Source organism: Dreissena polymorpha, chromosome 1 (genome assembly GCF_020536995.1).
Source record: "Dreissena polymorpha isolate Duluth1 chromosome 1, UMN_Dpol_1.0, whole genome shotgun sequence".
Lineage (NCBI taxonomy): Eukaryota > Metazoa > Mollusca > Bivalvia > Myida > Dreissenidae > Dreissena > Dreissena polymorpha.
Window position 1 is genome coordinate 49,106,710 of NC_068355.1, and position 25,330 is coordinate 49,132,039.

Below are 25,330 nucleotides of genomic sequence, written 5' to 3' on the forward strand. Positions count from 1 at the left end.
TAGCATCATTTGCTGCTCATCAGTATCTTAAGGTTGAAAATAAGCCTTCAAAATTGATTATAGTAAAGAAGATTTAAATTTAAAAAGATTTTTTAAGGAACTACAAACGCATCAAGGTGTGTTTATAAGGAGTAAAGGCTGAAAAACAGTAATTGCAAATTATAACACATGGAATGCAAAAGAAAAGTGATTCAGTACACTAGTTTGTAGTAGCACTTAGACGTTGTTTATCTTCCAAAATATAAATATTCCACCATGTTATTTATATATAATACCACTTTACCATTTTATTGGCAGACCTTCAATAAACATCTATGATTTCTATCTTCTCTGGATGTATTTAAACTATATCTGCAATACAGCCCAACCACTTCAATATAATGTTCAACCACACAACCACACCAAGGTGCAAACACACTGACAGGGGTACCAGTAACTGAATTTGTGTTTGATTGTGTAAGACATGTCTTGTCTGCTTTTATCTTTTTTTTTAAATACCGTAATTACTCTATGTTTTCTGACACTTAAAAATAATTATTTTTTTGTGTCCGAAAACTTAGATACAAAAAATATTCACAAAATACAGGTGTCCAAAATTTAGAGTTGACAATTGAAGTGTCCGAAAATAGCGTTAATTGTATCAACGACTACCGGTAATAGCACGCTTGGTAAAATACCATGCCGTATAGTATATATTACAGTTATATATGTTTGCACTGCATTTTAAATAATTTTAAATGCTTAATTTATTTGACAGAAAGTTACTACAAGGTTGTACTTTGACCAACAAGTTCAAAGATAAGCATGTGATGTACCGATACTCGCTTGTATGAACCTGTAATTAACGCAATAAAAAATAGCAAACTATGAATTCTTTGTTTGTTCATTTCCGATAGTTGTTTAACACATTCCATTGTTCGTAAAACTTGCAATAGGCAGCATCGTACTTTGAAGCTTTTACTATTAATTTTTTGTCACAGTTATTTTACTGAGAAGGGGTAGTACCATTGCGGTAGACAATTGAACGGTTAATTGACACTACCCTGGTAATTGTCATAACGCTTATGTTATCGGGCGAAACCATTGTTTAATACCGGTTTGAAAGCTTTTTTACCCAATAACGCAAATGTAATGGTACGTTGCCCTCAGGCATGCACCTGCGATGTTTTATTATGTAAATCTGGTTGTAAAACCCCACGATCGAAGTGTCATTAGATATCGAAAACAGGACCAAAATTTGGTAAAATAGCGCTGTACAATATACTGTCCGAAAACTTAGAGACATTAATTATGGACGAAAACTCGTGTGTCCGAAAATTAAGAGTCACGAAAAATAATTATTTTTGCTAAAAATAGGGTTGTCCGAAAACTTAGAGTGTCCGAAAACATAGAGTAATTACGGTAATAGGATTTCAAAACAAATTGGCACAAATGATCATCATATCAAGACGATATGTTGCTTGCAACAACCATGTCACTCGCTTCAAGGTAAAGGTCGAATATTTTATTTATTACTTATATGAATATAGTGAAAGGACATTTTTTTATGTCTCATCATTTTGTTGAGCATTATGATATTTCACATTAAATTAGCACAAATGATCACAATATCATAATGTGCATGCTGTTCATAAGAGTTTTGAGACCTAAAATCAGCATTTGTTTGCTTATTTATAGAATGTATGACCCAACTCAGTCTGATTTGTTCTCTCACCTGAGCACAACATGCTGATTTTGAGCATTTACGAGTCGTCCGTTGTCTGCTGTACATCGTCAACATATGCATTGTTAACATTCTACAGGCCACATTTATTGGCCGATTTTCATGAAACTTTGTGGGAAGATTTGTCCAAATAATAATTTGGGCCAGTTTGAAAATGGTTCCAAATGGTTGAAAAACATGGCCATCAGGGGGCGGGCATTTTGCATTTTTCTTTATATGGCTATAGTATAACCTTGTTAACAATCTAGAAGTGCGTTGTGTGTTGCGGTCTGAAACTAGACCGCTATACATGAGATTAGGATAATATGGGAGATATTTGAATAATAAAATATCGTGCAATGCACGACTGTTGCGCAAAATATCAAGTGTTGCTTTGTGTTTCGTGTGTCGCCCTTTGAACGCGAGGCACGACACACGAAGCGATACACGATATTTTGCGCGACAGTTGCGGTGACGCATGAGATTTTAAGCAACAGCCGCGGCCACGCACAATATTTTGGGCGACAGTCGCGTCGACGCTTGATATATTTAACACAATATATCACCTTTTGGGCTACCTACACAAGGGCGATATTTCGTGGCACATTCTCGTGCGTCGCTTCGTGTATAGCGCAAAATATCGTGCGTTGCCACGACTGTCGCGCAAAATATCATGCGGCGCTGCGACTGTCGCGCAAAATATCGTGTATCGCTTCATGTGTCATGTGTCGCCCTTGATGAAAGAAGGGCGCGATTATAGATGGCACTATCCGGATTCTGTAAAGAACAGTTATCATGGTTAAAAAAAAAAAAAGACCAATTAATTTGACGGTTTGTAAGCATAAGGATTGTATTTTAATATTTCAGTCAGTCATTTTACCTGTGTAATTGTATTACCTTATTGGTACATTTAGTACATTGATGTGCTCTAGTATCATAATGTCAGTTTCAGAAAGAACTATCTTTGAATGGCTTATAAGCTGATAGATTGATTCCTATTTGGTTTAATCATTAGTTTGTTACTTTATGAAATGTCTTATTTTGTACATTCTTCTTCTTCTCATTATTATTATCAAAATTTATGAATTTTAATTTCAATCAAACATCTTATTATCAAATTATTGATGGAGGAATAGAAAGTATTTTTTGACGAAGGCCCTGTTATATTCATTTTTGCATGAGTAAGAATAAATTTGATAGAAAATATGCACTTGTTATATTACTAAGGGGCTTTTGTCTTATGCGACCAGTTCCCGCTGATTTTCGAATTGATATTTTGAAGTCCAAATATTCTATTCAGTGACCTGGTGGTGATACAATTTGGAAATCTATTGATCGTTAAGGGACAAACTTGATCACTGATTTAATGTCAGTTTGACGTAATCAATGAAAAGCCACTTCCTGTCAAGAAGCCATAAAACAACACTTTCTCTTTAATAAAATTGGCTTCCTTTGTCTTACTCAACATGCTAAACCAACTGTGTAATAGCGCATGCATAGCTCTGCCTTTTGAATCTTTTACTGAGAACGAAGGTGTTCAGAGCTCTCACCTATGTGTTGATATTGAAACATGATTCATGCATGTTCATTGATATTGAACATGTGATTCATGCATGTTAGTTGATATTGAACACATGATTCATGCATGTCCGTTGATATTAAACACGTGATTCACGCATGTTCATTGATATTGAACACATGATTCATGCATGTTAGTTGATATTGAACACATGATTCATGCATGTCCGTTGATATTAAACACGTGATTCACGCATGTTCATTGATATTGAACACATGATTCATGCATGTTCATTGATATTGAACACGTTGATTCACACATGTTTGTCGATATTGAACAGATGGTTCACGCATGTTCGTTGATATTGAACACGTGATTCATGCATGGTCGTTGATATTGAACACATGATTCACACATGTTTGTCGATATTGAACAGATGATTCACGCATGTTCGTTGATATTGAACACGTGATTAATCCATGTTTGTTGATATTGAACACATGATTCATGCATGTTCATTGATATTGAACAGATGATTCACGCATGTTCATTGATATTGAACACATAATTCATGCATGTCCGTTGATATTAAACACGTGATTCACACATGTTCATTGATATTGAACACATGATTCATGCATGTTATTTGATATTGAACACATGATTCATGCATGTCCGTTGATATTGAACACATGATTCATGCATGTCCGTTGATATTAAACACGTGATTCACGCATGTTCATTGATATTGAACACGTGATTCACACATGTTTGTCGATATTGAACAGATGATTCACGCATGTTCGTTGATATTGAACACGTGATTAATCCATGTTTGTTGATATTGAACACATGATTCATGCATGTTCATTGATATTGAACAGATGATTCACGCATGTTCATTGATATTGAACACATGATTAATCCATGTTTGTTGATATTGAACACATAATTCATGCATGTTCATTGATATTGAATAGATGATTCACGCATGTTCATTGATATTGAACACATGATTAATCCATGTTTGTTGATTTTGAACACATGATTAATCCATGTTTGTTGATATTGAACACATGATTCATGCATGTTCGTTGATATTGAACACATGATTCATACATGTTCAGTCACAATTATTTGCAATTATAATTATTCGGCATAAGCTTTGAAACAATTAATACATCTGTCTCGGTTTTCCGCGAAACGCAGAGTAGTTCCAATAAACCAACTTTCCTGTATATTTCCAACAAATGGCAAACGTTTGTGTTTACGAAATTCTTAAAAAACATTTATAGTCAAAACTTAACTATCCAGAACCAAAAAAAAACAACAACAAAAAAACTATCCAGAACCTTTCTGGGAGAGAGAGGAACATGTGTGTTTAACACATATTCTTGATTTTACTATTGACCAACAAATGAAACGGACATTTTATTAAAAAGTGTGTATTGTTGTTCACATAGAGTATTTTATTTACATTGTAAATGTCATTTTTTTAATGTCATGTGGCTTGACAATTGAAATCACTTAAATACGTTTCAAGTACATTGAATTGTGTCAAAGTTTACAGAAATCGGAAGAGGCTGCCACTCTATTTTTCATATTGCTCAGAGACATGTATAGCTGTACTCTAGCTGTTTAAAATGTTGCTCTAGTGTGTTAAGCTATCATTCTGACTTAAGCTTCTGCCTCAGCTGGGTGTTTGTTTCTTTTTCCTGAACTTAATTATATTCTGGAGAGTTTCATAGAGTTTGATTTTTATGACCAAATTAAAAAAAGATACAGAAACTAATGATTATAATTGGAAGATGCAATAAATCAATCAGTCGTTGACTTGGATTAAAATATGGCAGTGTGCTTGGTAAGTAATGGTGTAGTTATAAAGTTACGCCAGGTTTAATGATGAAGGTGGTACATGTACGTTCTGTTTATAATACAAGTATTTGAAAGGTTTACAAGTAATTGAAAGATTCCGCATTCTTAGACATGCTTTTGATAACAGCTTGATAAGCAAATGCTTTTCTGTCAAAGTTCATAGTTTCCATGGAAACGGAAACTAATTCTGAATCTTATCTGCAAATCATGGATATATGATCAGCCCCCTGTTGACTTGGCTGATGGTGCTAATGCCACAGCCACAATGTGTGGATGGGATCCCATTCCCTGACAGCATCCCAGTTGCAACTGGAATATTGTGTGCTTGAAAACTGGCATTGCATTGTGTAGAGCTGTAAGCATCATTACAAATAAATAATGTGATGTGGTGGAACTGGATATTTTTATTTGGAATTGAGGTTGATTTATTAGATGAATAACTTTTTAGATGTGTTGAAGGGAGTTTTATTTTTTTGTGTTTTGATGTGTGGGTTTCTTTTGTTAAGAACAGTGAATTGATCCATAGAGAATTTATAATTTTATTATGATATGAACTTACTGGAAGTAAATTGGAAACACCAAACTGGTTCACACTGCACAATTCTGTTCAAAACAAACCTATGGGATTTATCCATCATATTTCTTTGTCTGAGTATATAGAATTTCCTTGTGGGATATTCCATTCCTTAATTACATTACATGCCTGTCATGCTAATTGATTATACCATTAATGGCCTTTCAGTTTCAGCATAAGCAGGAAGACTGCTTACAAACAGCCATTTTTTGCTTGGAACAGCGCCATATTTTTTTTCAAAAAAATCTGCTATCATAAAAGTATTTGCTCAGAACTATTGGAAACTGTTTTTGGAATCGGCTGTAAGCTAGGTTTTGCAATTTCTGCCAAGTTGAGTCTGGCCTAACCAGAACATGTAATTTATGATGTGGATTGTGTAGATGGATTTGAATATATTTGGTGTTGAAGTTTTGTGTGCGTGTTTTTTTTTCAAGTAAAGCCTTTGTTTATATTGACAACTTATTAATTATGCTATGAACCATGTGGATGGGTATTTCATTAGAGATAAGTTATACATTATAATTTAATAAATAGTGTACAGTGTTAGTTATTGGATTTAGACATGATATTATGCATTCAAAAATAATTATTGAAAATTAATAATATTTCAATTTGTATTATATTAATTTCAGTTTAAGCACACACAATGAGTGAAACAGAGCCAGTTTTGGAACCGATCCCGGTTACTAAGGACTTACCAGTTGTCAATGGCAAAGAGAACTATGACATTCATGATTTGAAATCTGAGTATGCTAATGGACTACAAGAATCAGATATGGATCATGAAAATAAAACTGGATTGAATGGAGATATTGACAGTGACGAGGTTGAGGTAAATGGTGATAATGAAGCAGAACATAGAGTTAATGGTGGAATGGAGGATGAAGACTCCATAGGTGGTGATGAATTACCCCCACCTCCTGAATTGGTTCCCGAGTTACCTCCCCCACCAGCTGAGACTGGAGTTGAGGAGCGTGAAGGTGAGGCAGAGGAAACTGATGAAGTGCCAGCTGAACTCATTAATGATGAGCCTGTTGATGAAACGGCAATGGATGAAGTTATTGAATCTAGTGTCGATCCCGAGGTAGTGGATGATCAGTGTATGGATGATAACGATGAACTTATGAATGTAAGTGATAATGATGAGGCAAATGCTAGGCAATCACTTGAACCTCCTCAGAGATTGACAGATTACTTGTCCGAAGAAGAGCTTGTGTCAGATGGTGGACTAGAGGATGAGCATGAGAAGCCCACAGAGCAAGAATGCGAAGAGACTCAAGAGCAGCTCATTGACTTTGGGGAAACAAAGCATGAGTCAGACGCTGATGAGCCAGGACTGGAACCTGAGGTAGAAGAGACTGTTCACCAAGAAGATCCTGTGCCTGGAGATGAGCCAGTGGAAGTCGTACATGAAGCACCTGTTGTAGAGGAGCCTACTTCTGACACAGAGGAGCCAACAGAAGCAAAACAGCAGCACATGTCATACTCAGAGCCAGCCATTGTTATAGACAACAAGCCAGCTGAGGAAGACGAGGAGGAAACACCTCCCCCACCACCACCTCCACTTGTTAATGAAACTCCACCACCTCCACCACCACTCGATGACAGTGTTCCTCTCAAAAGGGTCAGTGGTGGGTCAACACCAAGCAAAGAGTCAAACCAGTCTCTAGAGTCACCCACTCCTCCAAGCCAAAGTGTAGCAGTAGTTCCCCCACAACCAGAAATAAAACCTGTTGTCAAACCATCGCCTGAGCTTGAAAGAAAAGAACCTGAGCAGGAACCCAAAGCTGCTCCTCCTGCCCAACCAGCTCCTTCTGCTCAACCTGTTGCCATAGTAACACAACCTGTAGCCATAGTAATACCACAGGTAAAGTCTGATGAGGAAGCTAGTCCTCCTGGTAGTCCATCTACCAGTTCAAGTGCAGACAGGCCAGAAACAGAGCAACCGGATCAGTTGTCAAGTCCACAGGTCTCACAAAAGATTAATAAAAAGAATTTCAAGAATAAGATCAAATTTGGAATGGATCTTGTTGAAGGGTCACTCAAGCATTTGCATTTCTTGAAAACGGTTAACAACAACCCTGGTTTGTATGAAGAATGGTTATTCAAGAAGGCTATAAGAAGGTATGAAGCCTTTTGGCTCCCACTTGCAGCAGAACACAAAAAGGAGTGTTTAGCTGCACCTTTAGATATTGAATGGATCTGGCATTGTCACATGCTTTCACCAGTAACATATGAAAAAGACTGTAAAACACAAGTGAGATTGTTAGTGGAGCATAAAGTCATGAGTGAAAAAGATAGAACTAAAGCTTTAGAAAAATCTAGGAAATATTGGACTGCTAAGTATCCAAAGGAACCATTTGAGATAGAACTGGTTTACAAGGAGTCAGTCATTAAGGAAGAAATCCCTGTTGCCCTAGGGGATGAGGTTGTTGCAGAGAAAAAAGCTGACGGTGAGACTGAGGAAGTTAAGACTGAAGAGAAAACTGAAGAAACAGTGGAAAAAGACAACAATGTAGCAGGTTTGTTAATGATTATTGTCATTTACATATCAATGCTGTTAACATAGTTTTGTTCCTAACATTTATAATTGTATTGAATCATACAAAAAAGATAATTTCCAATCCCGTTCATCATAATTTAACCCCTCGAAACTCCCGTTACTTTATCTTGTTCTCATTAGAATCAAGTAATTTGTGTTCAATTTTCAGTAAAATCTACCAAAATACCAATTTATCAGTAATCAGATATTCATAATTGTTTAGTTACATGTATTTTTAAATCAGATGTAAAACCTCAGCTGGCAGAGGTGATATCTGTGATGCATTACTAGTTGCAGAGGCAAAGGCTGGACAAACTGATAAAAGTCTAACAGACGGGGCAGATCAGCCTTCAACTTCTGAACAAGCACCAGCAGTCACAGAACAACCAGAACCTGAACAGGCAATGGAGGCAAAACTTACCAAAGGTTCAAACTTTGCATAAAATCAGGGCTCGAAATTAACACTCGCACACTCGCAAAATGCGAGTGAAAAATACCGATTGCGACTTAAGTTTTAAGCCACTAGTGTTTTTTTGCAAGTAAAGAAATAGTGGAAAAAAAAAAGTAATAATGCTATAATAAAATTCGCTCGATGTCGTGAACGCTAAACCGTAGGTCAATTTATAGAACGTCCGAATACCTGTATGCGGAAGGGCGCACCTTGTATGTAGACTGGTATACTTGTAGTACAGATACGCGGATGGTATTGGTACAAAGAACGTGAAACAGTCGACTATTCACATGTGTTCATTGAACTTGATCAGACATGGCGTCGAAGCGAAAAATAACTAGTTTCTTTTTGCCTACAGACGGAAATAACAATACAAAAGATTAAGCAAAGTAAACCGTTGAGATGTATTTTGGTGACGTCGCACTCAACACACGATATCATAGCTGATTTTTTAAATAATTGAAAACCCATTACAAAATATCCCAAACTGACACTTTAACTTTGTTTTCTGAGTGAACACGACACACTTATATTTGAAAACTATACCCTAAAGGTCCAAGGAACTGATATCTTTGTAATTGTATGATTGCAGAAATAAAATGTGTATGTTTAGTACTTTTGATTTTGCTTTAATAGTACTAAACTAATGTCCAAACGTGCTTTTTTATGTTTCCAGCAAAATTTGCGAGAATGTTTTTGATTTTGCGAGTTGGTATTAAAGCTGCTCGCAATGTTTTGCAAGTAGAAAAAAAGTTAAATTCGAGCCCTGATAATTAAAAGATAATGTTTTTCTAAAAAAATATGTGCAAAAATAATCAATTCTGCAAATGGCTTAGTCACCAGTCAACCTTAAATGAGATATCTTAAAATTTCAGCCATGCATGCTTTTACTGCTGACACACTATGGTTTGCAATCTCAAAATCAATTTAAATTATGGGTTGATGGCTGAATATTATGTAGAACTCCAGTGTAATGTGATATAACCATAGGAACATTATGGTTTTGAATAACATGACTAAATGTAAATATTGTTTGTTTTTCACATTGTCCAATAATTGAGTCATTAACACAATGGTGATGTCAAATGATTAAAGTGTGATTTTTCTTGTGGTCACATAATAACAGTTATAGGATTTTCAATACACTGTAACTCCAATATAGCGTGGTCAATGGGGTCCAAGCCGCGAAACAGCGTTATAAACGGATCCGCGTTATAAGTTTTTAGCTCATTTTTTGCAGGGGGCTATAAAAAACAGGTGTATTATAGCCTATAATATAGGTCCTGTTTATTACCATGCTGTGTTGTCATCCGCAAATACATGCATATAAACCGAATCGTATCGTTAACAGTATACATACCACTTTTCTAATGTGGACATTTATCCGATAATCCAATAAAGTTACAACATAACTTAAAAAATAATAATCTTGAATATTTATGACGATAAATATGTTTAGGAATTTCATAGAAGTGTAAAGAGAACAGTGCATTATGGGGCAGAGCTTTCATTGGACGAGCGAATTTAAATTTAGATTGAATGCAATACGATACATGTACAAATAAAATTTTGATTGCGTCATATGCACATGCAAAAAACATGCTTCCTGGGGACTTTCTGCCACCGGGCAGAAATAAGAAAGTGAAGTTAACAATTACAATGCGTTAGCATGTACATAAATCGTCTGGATTATTTAATTAATTTCTCGTACACAAAACTGAAAGATTAAATGTCTAAATACTAGAATGATAATGAAATGACAGAAAAACTTGTTTTATATTGTGCGCAGTGTATTTCACAGCCGCTCTTTTAATATAGTAAAACTGCAATCATATCAAAGTAAGTATGTTTTAATCTTTTGAATAACTTTAATTTGATAATTATCCCGCTTGCACTTAACTTATTGAAATTAGCGCACCGAACCGCTCTGATAAGGAATACATGTTATAAACACTGACAGCGAGTTTTTCACACCTTTATTGACATTACACAACAGATTAAGACCAATTAGCTGCTAGTGTTGTTTAACCAAGAAGCGATTAAAATCAGTAAAACAGACGGTTGAATAAAGCAATCAAGATGTGACCGCCGCCAACTTTGAATTTTCTGAAAATACATAAAGTTACATAACATGGATTTGAATCAGAAATGGAAGGTTGGAGAAAAAACGGGACCCAAGCACCCCCCCATTATATTTATTCAGCGTTATAACCGAGCGCGTTATATTGGAGTTACAGTGTATTTGCTAAGAACATCATTATAAAACAGAAATGTTACGTGTTTATTCTAGAACCTAGTGAGCCGAAGATTCCAGAGGAAGGTTACGAACAGAGGTCATCATACCACATATTTGCTGCCATATGTCGCCAGCGCGTCTTCTACTACCAGACCTCGCTGGCTCACTACCATGACAAGACCTTCCTCAAGGCCGCCCAAAAACGCTACCAGCGCTTCCTGTTTCTCAAGCACCAGAACCCAAGTGAGATGTTGGTGCCATGTTACGATATTGATCTTATGTGGCATACGCATATGCTGCAACCATCTGCCTACAAACACGACACAACAAAAGTGCTAGGTCAGACTCTTGTCCATGATGATTCAGTCAACAATCGTGCAGCTGGTTCAGCCCTTGTCCGCGCTGACAACAGGACAAGGGACTTGTGGAAGGAGCTATTCAATGATTCATTCACATCCTTTGGGGGCATGTTTCGAGGTGATCCACCCATATTGTGCGAACGAATGTCACTCATTGAACCAGTTGAAACTTACACATTCAGTACAAAGAAAGCTACAATCAACCTGGACAAAGTTCAAATAGAAGGCCTTCCAGAGGAGGTGAACAAATATAGTGTAAAACTGGCAATCGGCACCAACGAAAGAGATGGTCCTGTCATCAAACAATTGAAGGGAAACAAGAAAAAGATCGAATTCGAAAACACTAAAAAGGGATTAGCCCACTTTTTGTTTGACACAAAGGAATATGATAGAATCAAATTCAACATGACCAGCCAGGTTGGCTTTGCCTGCACAGGTCACGATGAAGACATCGGTCAACAAATGTTCCATCTGATGCCAGTTGTCGAGGGAATTCCAATGAACCAATCGGAGCCCTCCAATCTCACGGATACGGTTACCATTGATTATGAGCACAATCTCAAGGCCACCTTTACCGCCAGCATTGAGCCTCCAAAGCAGGGCCCAACGATGCTGTTTCTGGTGCCTGGCAACTATGAGACAAGGTTCTGCATCATGCCAGAGCAGGTGGTGCAGATGTGGGGCCCAGTTCCGCTGCCACGGTTACCAGCTGGAGCAGACAATCACTGCATCATTGCATCTCACAAGTAGGTTATGTTGAATTCTTGCAAAATTTGTTATGATTATTGAATATTAAAAATAGACCAATTCTCATAGATACATAAAATGGTTCATTTGGTGACAATAGTATTGTTTCAAATGCACCATTTTACTGTTTCACACTTTCAACTTTCATGGAATTGTTTGTTTAAATAAAGCCTCTTCTAAACACAATCCAGTCTAGGCGGAAAGTATTGTTTCCAATAAGCCTGTGAGGATGATTTACGTAGCAAATGATTAAGCCTGGTTTTGCCAGAGCAAATGGCTCAAATGTATTTGCGAACAGTGAATGTTGACCTAGTTACTATTTATGTAACCTTGAACTTCTTGCTACAGACCATTTGTATGTTATTAAAAATATGGCTTTTTGTAATTAAATGTGCATGAGTAGACTAATAAACAGTGCGTATATTTCTTCACCTTATTTGTAACCAGTGAGTTACTGAAGCTGAAAGTAATTATTTTCAGTGAACATTTTTATGCGAGCCAATTATTACATAATGTTCTTACCATCATCCAGTTTGATGTCTGGTGTTTAATTGCCATAAGTGCCATAATTTGAGATATAATTAATAATGGCAGAGAGTTCCTGCTGATAGGGTTAAAATCTGGATTCCAGAGGAATGTTGCCAGAAATTAATGATTTTAAGCTCCAAACCTTGTATGTTTTCTGTGTGTTGAAGAAATGGAATGGGTCCCAAGGACATTTTTTGTGACTCCTACAAGAGTGATAAAGGACTGGGGTTCTTATTATTGACAGAATATTTATTAACTAATAGAAAAAAAGAGTTTCAAACTTAGATTTTGCTTTACATGTTTCTATCGGAGGCCTTAGTTTCATACTAATAATATTTGGCGTTTCTTCTGGTAGGATTGTTATGCTAGTAACTTAAGTTCTCAGAATATCTTTACCACTTTAATATGTAGCATTATAAATTTTGTTTATCATCTTTTAAAAATGGATTCACACATACGTCATAAATTACTGGGTACATTTGCTCCATTATTTCTACAACATTGATGATGTGAAAGTTTACAAAAAACAATATAATCATGTTTCAAAATACCTGAAATTGGGGATAAGCTTTGGACATGCACTTTAGTTACAATTACTAAAATGTTTAAAGGATAATAAGTGTTCTGTCACTATTCCCCTTAATGAATGGAGGGCCCCATGTTGAAATGCTAAGCTGCCTTTTACAACTAAAACCAGATGTTTTAGATGGCTTCCTGCACTAAATCAACATGTCATCATACATGTAGCTACTCTATTTCTGAGTTTCTGGCTCAAGGAGTGGGTGGGTGAGTCAGTCATTTGGTCAACATGATTATTACAAAGAGATAACACTGGAGTGATTCATAGGGTTTAATGTTTCTTCAGTACTATGAACTCTAAATAATCTAAAGTGTATTAAAATTGATGCAAGAGTCAACTAGAAGTAGAAATTTCTAAATAACTTCTGATCAACATTACATACTAATAAGTTGCAGAAGGACCATTGCCATGTCAGCGCCCTCACACTACTTTGGGGGAAGGGGTCCGCAGCCCATTAGAGGGGGAATTTTTTGTAAATGGGGGAATTTTTATAAAAAACAACAACAACTGTGTTTAACTGTTATAAACATATATTTCTATATATGTGACTGTCTATAGGACAGAAAGGTGGACTTTTACTCAATCTAATGACAATATAACAGTAATCTAATTTAAATGTGGGTTGGTAGGTAGGCTTTTTTTTCTTACCACAACACTTAATTGAATATTTAACTCAATGAGAATGTCATTATTTTTAGGTATCAGCAGTTTGAAATGCATGACGACATAGTACTAACTTTCAGATATAGTTCTTAATAAGATGTTTGATCCAGATTGTCTTTCTCTGTAAATTATTGTACAAATAAATATTCTTTGAAAACTAAATACTGCATCTTGAATAAAGCATTTATTGACTAGAATAAATGTGAATGAAACAAAACATTAACAAAAATAACAGTTCTGAGCGATTCAGACGCTTTCAGCAGTTGCGTAAATTTCGGACATAAAATTCGGATGCGGATTTTGTAACAGAAAAAACTTTTGTCTATATCTGTATATTACTGTACAAATAAATTTTCTTTCAAAACTGAAGACTGCATTTTGAATAAAGTATTTATTGATTAGAATAAATGTCAATGAAACAAAACATTAACAAAAATAACGGTTCTGAACAATTGAGATGCTTTCCGCAGTTGCGTAAATTTCGGACTTTAAATTCGGATGCAAATTTTATAACAGAAAAAACTTTTTAATCGGCAGTTTAACAGGGTCGGTCAGGTAACCGGAAACAAGACTTTTTCGTTAGGACTATATTGGACAAAGCGATATAACAAACCGTGATATATTGGAGTCAATTTTCAACTATAAATCGGCGATTTTATATATATTTTTTTTACATTTTCTGAGGGGGAAAAAAATCAGTTTTTTGGGGAAAAAAATATACTTTTCAGGTTGGGGACTGCTGCCGAAATTCGGCGGAAGATTTGATAGATTGAGGGCCCTGCATGTATACGAATATCAAATATTTTAATTTCTTTATGTTTATAATTGTTCATGTATTAAGTAATTACAACAAAATTTTACTTATTGCAGTGCTCCAGCTAGGCCTAAATGAAAGGGCGCCCTGCCCTGCCCTTCAAAAGCTCCGCGCTGCCCTTCCGAGGCCCCGCCCTGCCCTTTTATTTAAAAAAAAAAGTTTTTTTTTTAGACATATTATAATTTATTGATCTCGTATTGCATTGATATTTATTTATTACTCATTGTAGACATTTTATTATCCTCCGCCTCTCCCTGCCAGAGGCGAAGGGATAATGTTTTGGCGTTGTCCGTCCGTCCGGCCAGCCGTCCGTCCGGCACTTTTGTGTCCGGAGCCATATCTTGGAAGTGCTTTGGCGGATTTCATTGAAACTTGGTATGAGTATATATATGCATAAGAGGATGATGCACGCCAAATGGCATTGTACACCATCTGTTAAAAACAGAGGTATGGCCCTTTGTATCTTGAAAAAATGCTTTTTACTATAGGCACTTTTGTGTCCGGAGCCATATCTTGGAAGTGCTTTGGCGGATTTCATTGAAACTTGGTATGAGTATATATATATGCATAAGAGGATGATGCACGCCAAATGGCATTGTACACCATCTGTTAAAAACAGAGTTATGGCCCTTTGTATCTTGAAAAAATGCTTTTTACTACAGGCACTTTTGTGTCCGGAGCCATATCTTGGAAGTGCTTTGGCGGATTTCATTGAAACTTAGTTTGAGTATATATATGCATAAGAGGATGACGCACGCCAAATGGCATTGTATACCATATGTTAAAAACAGAGTTATGGCCCTTTGTATCTTGAAAAAATGCTTTTTACTATAGGCACTTTTGTGTCCGGAGCCATATCTTGGAAATGCTTTGGCAGATTTCATTGAAACTTGGTACGAGTATATATCCCCCGCCAGAGGCGGAGGGATATTGTTTTGGCGCTGTCCGTCCGTTTGTCCGTCACTTTTGTGTCCGGTGCCATATCTTGGAAGTGCTTTGGCTGATTTCATTGAAACTTGGTATGAGTATATATATTGATAATAGGATGATGCACGCCAAATTGCATTGTACACCATCTGATAATAACAGAGTTATGGCCCTTTGTATCTTCAAAAAAAATGCTTTTTTAGTGTCAAATATAACACTTTTGTGTCCAGAAGTATATAGGCGGGGGATATCAATTCAACGAATTTGCTTGTTTACATGGTTTTATAATAATGGAAATAATATATTCTAACAATTATTAATAATATAAAAATGAATATCCAACAGGGAGCCTTCAGGATATGACTGCGGCTCGAAAGTACCCTTTTCACAAAATACTGCGCGCTTAAAAGTGCCTTTGTGACAAAATAGCCTCCCTGCCCTTTTCAAATCCTAGCTGGTACACTGTTATTGTACCGTAGGTTTCCACGTATAGCGCGCTCCCGTGTATAGCGCGCAGGCTGTTTTTTTAATGCAAAAATATGGAAAAAAATATTTAAAGACAATAAAACCACCAAATCGGACCGAAAATGACCGCCATATTACTATTGCACAATCCAATAATGAGGGGCTTAAGCATTCAAAATATGAAGCGTCATTAACGGTCATTATGATAAGGAGCATGGGTTGCATAGCACTATACTTTTCTGACAATTTTGTAATTTTCTAGCAAAAGATTTACAGTCCACTTGCATTTCGTGAAAAACGTGAGAAAATAAGAATTAGTGTACATCGTGCGATTTTTCCACGGGAAAAGCATGGGCATTACCGGTTAATTTGAATGTTGCATGGGAGACAGGGATACAGTTGTTGAAGTACACCACTGTTAAACGTTCAATATTTATTCTCACAAAATGCAATTGCATATCTTCACGTTCTCAAGTGTCAATTAGAGTCTCAAATGTCAATTAGCGTCGTGGCACATATTACTCAATAACATCTGCCAATTACGAAGTGCAAAATGACCCCCTGTCACACCTACTGCTACCCGCAAAAAAGACCTCGTTCGCACCTACCCTTGCCTGCTCTCCGGACTGTCGACAACAATCCCCATCGGAATTCATCAATAAAGAAGTGTAAAGACATAAAAAGAAATGTCCGCAAGTTTATTCAAACAAATTTATTTTCGACCAAAACTTCTTCTACCGCATTCATATCTACAAGTAGCGACTTCTTGTTGTTTCGACAATGGCCTCCTCAGTCTGTACGATTATGCTATACTTTAATTAATTTTTCCTTTGATTAAAATACACCGCTGTTAGTTAGCATACTGTGTGAGTAAAACGATCAAATAAATTAATGATCACCTTTTTATTTAAATTGAAATTCGGCAGAAAGTTTTAACATCGACGACAAATAACTAATTATTTAATTATCACTCTTTAATTTAGATCGAAAGTCAGCTTGGACATAATTAATTTATTGTCACGCTTATTTTCATTTTTAATCTTATAATACGACATTTGTGACCTGCCGCTATTTTGTTTGCAGACGACAATATTAACTGGGTATTTATAGCTCCACCCATTTTTACGTTTCATTCAACAACATATTTCATGTGTAAGCGAGCTCAGTTTTGATTGGCCAGCTACCATGTGCACTTCAATAACAATAAGGTCAAGCGATGTCTCGATACAGGTGCAGACCGGTTTTCGTTCACTGTTCAAATTGCGAATACTTTCATTGAAACAAAGAAAAAAATATAGAAAACCAGTTTCGGGTTAAAATGGCGGCTGTTTTCAATGAAATTTTACGAGATTTTAGTATTTTCGCAAATCGGATTTTTCCTGAGCCAAATTCTCAATATTTTCGAAAATGGCTCAAGTGGCGAACGACAGCGCGAGCCCTGATTATAGGGTGGTAGTTTTCTGGAAAAAAAACATGGCAGCCATTTTATTATTTACGATTACACAACATATTTTTTACCAATTTAGCAGCCAGGATAGTGTTGTATCAATGTATAGCGCGCACCAGCTTTTTAATTGGAATTTTGGAGGTAAAACACTGCGCGCTATACGTGGAAACCTACGGTATGTAGATTCTACTTGATATTCCTGAATATCTGCATGTCAATTATGTTTTTGTAAGAGATATTTAAATATTATGTACATGACTGTGAGATTATTTCAAGTATATTAATTCTTAGATGGCAATGTTATCTCCTCGGAGAAATGTGATTTTGATTTGAAGTGTGCTTGGTGAAAATGGGCTTAAGTGAATGTGTGTTAAGTGTCGGCCCAGATAAGCCTGTGCAGTCTGTGGAGGACTACATTTTCTGCTTTTATTGTACTTTTCTTAGTTTCAAGAAAGTCTCTTTCAGGGGTGTAGCTGGGCTAATTTTCAGTGTACGCAAACGGCATGCTAGGGGGGTCCGGGGGCATGCTCCCCCTGATTTTTTTTTTCTCTATGAAGCCGTACGTGCATTCTAGAGAGAATTCAGACAACATTATAGTGCAAAATATGTCGTGATAAACTCGGATATGATGCCATTTGTCTTCGATTTTAAAACATGTGATTTTCCTTTAAGATTTTTATTCCAGAATTATGTCGGGGTATATCATTTAATGTATGTCTAAATAAAACCATGATATGGTATGGTGTAACATAGGACATAACAATTTTGGATGAAATTAACTAAAGCTTAATATGTATTGTTAAAACACAAATAAATAGACATAATTAAGCAAAATATCCATCTTTTAGATGGCAACTATGTCTATCATATTTACTCGATAACTCTAGCCACTTACATCTCGTCTTGTATTCTCTACCTATAGCAAAATACTTTTAAAAACAATACACGTAAACTGTATACATTCTAATTAATGCAAGGTCTCCTGTATAACATGCATTACATTACACACGAAATAAAAGGACCAAACAGTGTTCCTTACGTCTTGCAAATACATCAACGACCTCTTCCAGATCGATCTCTCGCTCTCAGTGCATATTCAACAGGGCAAGACCGGACATGCGCTCCGTTCCCATGTGCCACGGAGGTATGTCTTTACCCGTCTCATGGTACAAAAAGACCTCTCCGTTGTTGCTGTCGATACTGGGATGCAGAGCAGAACGAAAAGACATTGCAAGTTTTGTTCTCCTACCCATTTCTTCTGTTCCCACGGCGTCGTTCTCCAAGTTCTCAAAGAACCGCAAAAGCCATTTGACAGAGTAGTCAAAGGCAAACGCTATTGTTAGGACAGTTGTCATCATGTTCTTAGCGTGCATCGAGTCGTAGGCGTGCATAATGGAGAGATTCAAAAAGTGCGCCTTGCAGTGCGTGTATACAGCTCTTGCGACGATGGCTTGGATGCGAGCCTGGACCCCCTTCTGCTTCCCGGACATGTTCGACGCACCATCATAACATTGGCCGCGCATTTTCTGAATGTTTACTCCAAGAGCTTGAAGGTTCTCGAGGAAGGCATTAGCCAGAGCTTCGCCGGTGGTAGACTTGCACTCGGCAAACCCAACGAACTCCTACCGGAGACATGCTTTCTCTGCATCGTAAAATCGAAGGCAGAGAGCCATTTGCTCCATAGTCAGTGACAGCATCAGTGGCTTCGTCCGCCATAAATTCTAAGCAGAACGACTGTACTGCATGTTGGCTGGTCTGATTTTCCGTTCAAAGCATCTCTGTAAGGGGCGACATCAAATTAGCAGCCATTCTCAAAATCGCCCGCTTCGTTAACAATCCATTCGGATACATAAAAGAAAACAACGATAAAGCGCAGTCGATAATAATGTTATGGATAGTCACCACCAAAAGAAAGGTGACATTAAAAATGGTCGCTTAATCATGCGTATTCTATGAAGTCGAAAAAAAACCAATTTAAGACAGTTTAAGTGTTTTCGATATGAAAACACATCTCTCGCATAGAAAAAATGCCTTACCCGGGTTAGGCCTCACATTTTATTGCATTTTTTTATCACTTTAATTTTGTATTTTTTCTAAACAGAGAATGCACGTGGGTATTTGCGTTTGCCCAGCTACACCCCTGTCTTTTTAGCGGAAATCAAGTACAGGCAGAAAGTGTCATCCCTTATTAGCCTGTGCAGACTGCTAATCTGGGACATGCACATGCACTAAACCATTTTTCCTCAGATGGAGGCTCAAATGTTTCTCCCTTGAGAGGAGAAGATGAAAGGTGAATGATTTGAGACCCAACTGATAAGCCCTGCATCTCACTAGGGTGTTATCTTAGGGCCCAGGTGCAGGCTTGCTCACAAAAACAGATGGAGCTTTATAGTCTGTGAAATACTGTTGTATCAAGTAGCACATAAGAATGCTGTTGAGCATCTCATAAAAACAGATGGAGTGTACAAATTGTACAAGATGATTTGGGTTGTTTCTCAGATTTCATCACAAACTGTTGTAATGTTTATGTTATTATCATCATTGTATTGTGCGTGTTTGTTTTCTTATTTTGAGTTTTCTTGTTTGTTCTCTGTTAGATGGTTGAGTACTGAGTGCACATATTGAAAAAAATGACAGTTACTCACAGCTGCCCAACTTAACCCATTTATGCCTAGCATCTAGAGAAAAGGCCTTGGCAAACAGCGTAGATCCAGATGACGCAGCATCATGCAGCGTCGCATCAGAGTCTGCGCTGTTTGCTTAAAGGAATTTCTGTAAAAAAATATTCTAAATTTAGAAATAAATATACTAAACATCCCTAATTTTGGAAATAAATTGATCCAATTTTGAAGGATGGGAGAGTCCACCAGGCATAAATGGGTTAAAACCCAAGTGGGATAAGAATGGCCTTAGACATAATATAACGACCTATTCCCACAAAAGTGGTGCAATGGGCATGGAATGGAACCTGTGTGTTACTCAGATTTGTCCTGCATTTTATCAATTGAGCTTACTGGCCCAGTATTTTATTGGTTTGACACTTACTGTAAAATGATAATAAAAACACAATATGTGATTTGAACTTGATATTCTTTAAAAGATTTTGCATGTATTGCCTCTGTGAGAGTTTTAAGAATTGTTCATGAATCATTCATGAATCATTCTTGCATCATTCATGAACAACATTCATGAACTATTCATGAACTATAGCCCATTTCATTAGGAGATCGGCTATATTCTCAGAAACTCGGAATTCTACCTTCTATCAGCTGACCAAGCTAACCAATCAAATTCTGGTGTATTATGTTTACATTAAATCAGCATGGTGTCTGCTTTGCCCTTCTAAGGTTTCCTTTGTTGAAATAAACAATCCCTTTTCAATCGGTAGTTTGCCGCAATCACTTCAAAATTTTAATATAACATCAATAATTAGTTAAGTTCTCAAAATACATTCGGACTTTCGTTCAATCAGAGAAGTTACCGCATCATACGAGCTGTTTACAACGATTGTATAAACTTGAGGTTTATAAAATCGCTATTTTTAGATTAGAATTGGGTTTTTCCAAAAATTGGAGAATCTGTTTTTGTCAACTACGGAAACTGAAAATCGTCCAAAAATGCGATATTTGATAATTACTGGAAATAAGGAGGAAATAATAAAATAAATAGAATATTATGTGAGTTTTGGATAAAGATCAAGTTTATCATGCTCGGCTCGAAACATGTTACCGCTCCGTAAGCCTCGCGCTGGTACATCGGTTCTAAGCCTCACATGATAAACTTGATCTTTATCCGAAATTCACATAATATTGTCTATTAACATGGTTTCCACCACCGCCCATATACTTGCATCTTTTCCCATGGCACACGTGCTGCATTTTCTTCTGTGTATTCTCTATTTATCAGTATAATATTGGCCATGAATTTACAAATATTGCTACTATTAATAGATTAATTGTACATGTTTACACCAGCATTTCATTGGTCAGCCAGTTACCTGTTCGGAATCTTATCGGCTGAAAGGGTAAATGCTCGTGACTACTCGGAGTGAAATGGTCTATTCATGAAGGGAAAATGGCCGCTTTCTAAATAAGTTCTTGAAAATAATTTTGCTGCTTCAGGAAAATGTACTTCTAAAGAAACTACCACTGAAATGTGAAGAAGGAAGTTTTTGAATAAATTATGTGAGAATTTCAATGAAACAAAAAGTTAAATGATTCCAGAGGCTTTAAGAGTGAAAGCTTCCTTATATGCACTTCATCATAAGTAGATGTTCAATTTCCTACATAATTGTACTTCTTCAAATATCAGGGCCGACAATAACTCTTAAAGGTCGGGGAATTTGTGTTAATTCACTTTTTATAAAGAGGTTTAATGCTTCCAGTAAAAATCTATCCTTTTTTTCTCTTGACATTTTTAGGGCAATTAATTCATGTATATTTTAACTGTATTTCAATCAAGCAATTAATGCATATTTACAACATAATGTTTAGGGTCGTAATTCGCATTTTGTTATCCCCCGCCATAGGCAGAGGGATATTGTTTTGGTGATGTCCGTCCATCCATCTGTCTGTCTGGCACTTTTGTGTCCGGAGCCTTATCTTGGAAGTGCTTTGGCGGATTTCATTGAAACTTGGTATGAGTATATATATGGATAAGAGGATGATGCATGCCAAATGGCATTGTACACCATCTGTTAATAACCGAGTTATGGCCCTTTGTATCTTAAAAAAATGCTTTTTTTGTGTGTCTGGAGCCATATCTTGGAAATGCTTTGGCGGATTTCATTGAAACTTGGTATGAGTATATATATGGATAAGAGGATGATGCACGCCAAATGGCATTGTACACCATTGGATAATAATAGAGTTATGGCCCTTTGTATCTTGAAAATATGCTTTTTTGTGTGTCCGGAGCCATTTCTTGGAAGTGCTTTGACGGATTTCATTGAAACTTGGTATGAATATATATAAATATATATGGATAAGAGGATGATACACATCGGCATTGTCCATCAGTCCAGAAAACTTTTGTGTCCAGAAGTATATTGGCGGGGGATAACAATTCAACGAATTTGCTTGTTTTTTTGTTTTTTTGTAGTTCCTAAGGTTAGTTGGGAGTTTTGTTGATTGTTTTCCATTTTAAGATATTACTCATGTATTTTTATACTGAACATTTTACTTGAAATGATTTATAAGTACCTAAATACATTTATTTAATCAATCTAATCAGACTATAAACATATTAGGTAAATCAATGTATTCAGTCTCTTACAAAAACATAAATGTTCTTTGTTGAGATTTCAATTGTCCATCAAATAAATAAACTATCAATGTTTCTGTTCTAACAAGCTCAGAACAATATAAATCATGTTGAGTGGTTCCCACTGTTCACCTGTGGGTCAATGTCTGTTATTTTATACACTAATTGCTGGCAGTTTTTGAAACTTTCCACCTTTTTTTCTGTAAAAAATACCAGACAGTAATCAGCAGTCAGGGGATAAAGGTGGGGCATATTAATAGTAAAGCATCTCCTGATGGATGGAATGTGTCTGTCTCAGACAGAAGGAGTATGTTCAGCTTTACTGCTGTTTTCACTGAAGTTTGTAAAATGTCTTAAAGCTGAAAATGCTGATATTTATGGCACTTTAATTACCTCTGGTGATTGCACTTTTACTACCTCAGCTGTGTATATTTATCTTGATGGAAAAACATTAGTTGATGACATGTCAGTTCCTTCATTATACTAAAATGGTGTAAGTATAAAAAGAACGCCATCTAGTAGCTCTTGAAATATGGTATCCTAATATTTTCCATGTTTGTAGATTTGATAATACAGTCCAACCCCTACTTCCGGTCACCCCTCATCGCTGGTCGCCCTGTGTTGGCGGCCGGTCTGTGCCGCGACCGTCGATAAACACTATATAATGCACCCCTCTTAAGCGGTAACCCCGTTTCTCCAGCCAGCGGCCAGCAATTTTGCATCCCAAATGTAAAATTTCCCCCATATGAGTGGTCACACGCGAGTAAGTCATTCATGTACATTGGCAAAATTACACCGACGCAACAGGGAAAAAATCGATACGTACTTCCAGTCTGCAGTTAAGCCTCTGTAGTACTGAAGCGTGATGTGTGATTAATATTTTGACAGCCAGTTTGCAAATTGCAATTAATTAGCGGCGGATTATTGGGTAATCGGGTTAAAAGCAATATGCGACCGTTTGATCTTTTTGTTTCCCCACGTGCAAATATAACCAATTATTACTGGAAAAGAGATTCGTAATTTATAATTTATTATTTGTAGCTGTTGAATCATACTATTTCAAGCACACATTAAAAAGAACAACAAAACAAATTTAACCGAAATCAACTATACTACATGTTCTCTGTGCTACAAAGTTTTTATCCAAAAATCAATACATGCACTTTTTCCATGGGTATGGCGTGACATTGTACATGGGTGCATAATTTTCGCGTGCTTTTGTCGGGACAAAGGAAATAAATGAGGACTTTTTTGATGCTAGAATTTGTAAACGTCTTGTTAACATAAAAACGTTTCGGATAACAAATTATTCTTTTCATTTGGGAATTAAACAAAACAATTATATTAATTTTGTTTTATATTTACAATGATTTTAATATTAATTTTGCTAAAACCCTTTACGCTGCGAAAAATGTTTATATGATAGTATGCATGAAAAGCACGATTACCAGGAGGATTACACCTGGTTGCTTTTATCAGTCTCTTCCACGATTTTATCGTGGAGGAGATCACTGTCGGGACCAATTCGTGTGGTAGGTATTATAGAGCCATAAAACTGCAATAAACCAATTAAATTATTGATTGATAGTGACACAGGAGTTATTCACGCATAAATGATTCACAACTGTTCCCATCTTAAGTGCATTGGGGCCATACAACGCGCATTATGTAAACAATGAATCATGAGAATGATTCTTTTTCATTGACTTGATTCTGATGATGATGATGATGATATTGATGATGATTAGAAAGATGAATAGAATATTATTTCGAATGAAAATGTTGTTTTATAGCTGATTTTAAAAAGGAAGAAATAAAATTATTTTAAGTCTATACATTGTTTAGTACATACACACATATTTACCATTTTGTTTATACAAAAAATGAACAGTTGGCCATGCACTCATCAACCCCAGACTCCCTATGACCCAAGCCCCTCTTAAGAGGTCACCCTGCTTAAGCAGCCAATTTGGCCGTTTCCTTTGAGTGGCTGCTTAAGAGGGGTTGGACTGAATGCTTAATATTTACCTCAAGCATTTAGTTTTTTGGTAACCTCAGAATTGTGCAATATCTGGATTTTTAGCTCACCTGATTGCTCAGGTGAGCTTTTGTGACCAGTCTTTGTCCGTCGTCCGTCCATCGTCCGTCCGCCATCCGTCCACAATTGTTCATAAACACTCTAGAGGCCGCATTGATTGTCCGATCTTCATGAAACTTGGTCAGAAGATTTGTCCCAATGATATCCTGATCGAGTTCGAAACTGGGTCATGCTGGGTCAAAAACTAGGTCACTAGGTCAAAAAACTCACAATTTTTGCCCAATCATCATGAAAGTTGGTCAAAACTTTGGTTTTATTGATATTTGGACAAGTTCAAAAATGGTCCAGATCGGTGAAAAAACATGGCCGCCAGTGGGCGGGGCATTTTTCTCTATATGTATATTGTGAAAACATGTGAACACTAGAAGTCACATTTTTGGCCCAATTTTCATGAAATTTGATCAGAACATTTGTTTCCTTGATACGAGAGTTGAGTTCGAAAATGGTTCTGGTCACTTGAATTACATGGCTGCCGGGGGGGGGGGGGGACGCAGTTTTCTTATATTTATATAGTAAAAAAAGCTTATGAACACTCAAGAAG

General features: G+C 36.5%; 1 protein-coding gene across 6 annotated transcripts in view; it reads left to right on the plus strand.

The window, feature by feature from the left end:
* LOC127879592 (uncharacterized) overlaps positions 1 to 25,330 on the plus strand; it is a 64,790-nt gene that overhangs the window by 16,940 nt on the left and 22,520 nt on the right. For 3 of the 6 annotated variants that reach the window (XM_052426555.1, XM_052426561.1, XM_052426568.1), the window contains exons 2-4: positions 6,303 to 8,192; positions 8,504 to 8,638; positions 10,954 to 12,004. In XM_052426555.1, coding sequence (XP_052282515.1) covers positions 6,317 to 8,192; positions 8,504 to 8,638; positions 10,954 to 12,004 — 3,062 coding nt within the window. In that variant the 5' untranslated portion in view covers positions 6,303 to 6,316. Of the gene's footprint in view, positions 1 to 4,806; positions 5,083 to 5,335; positions 5,516 to 6,302; positions 8,193 to 8,503; positions 8,639 to 10,953; positions 12,005 to 25,330 lie in introns of those variants that run through there. The other 3 variants (XM_052426547.1, XM_052426572.1, XM_052426582.1) reach the window with 3 other exon arrangements.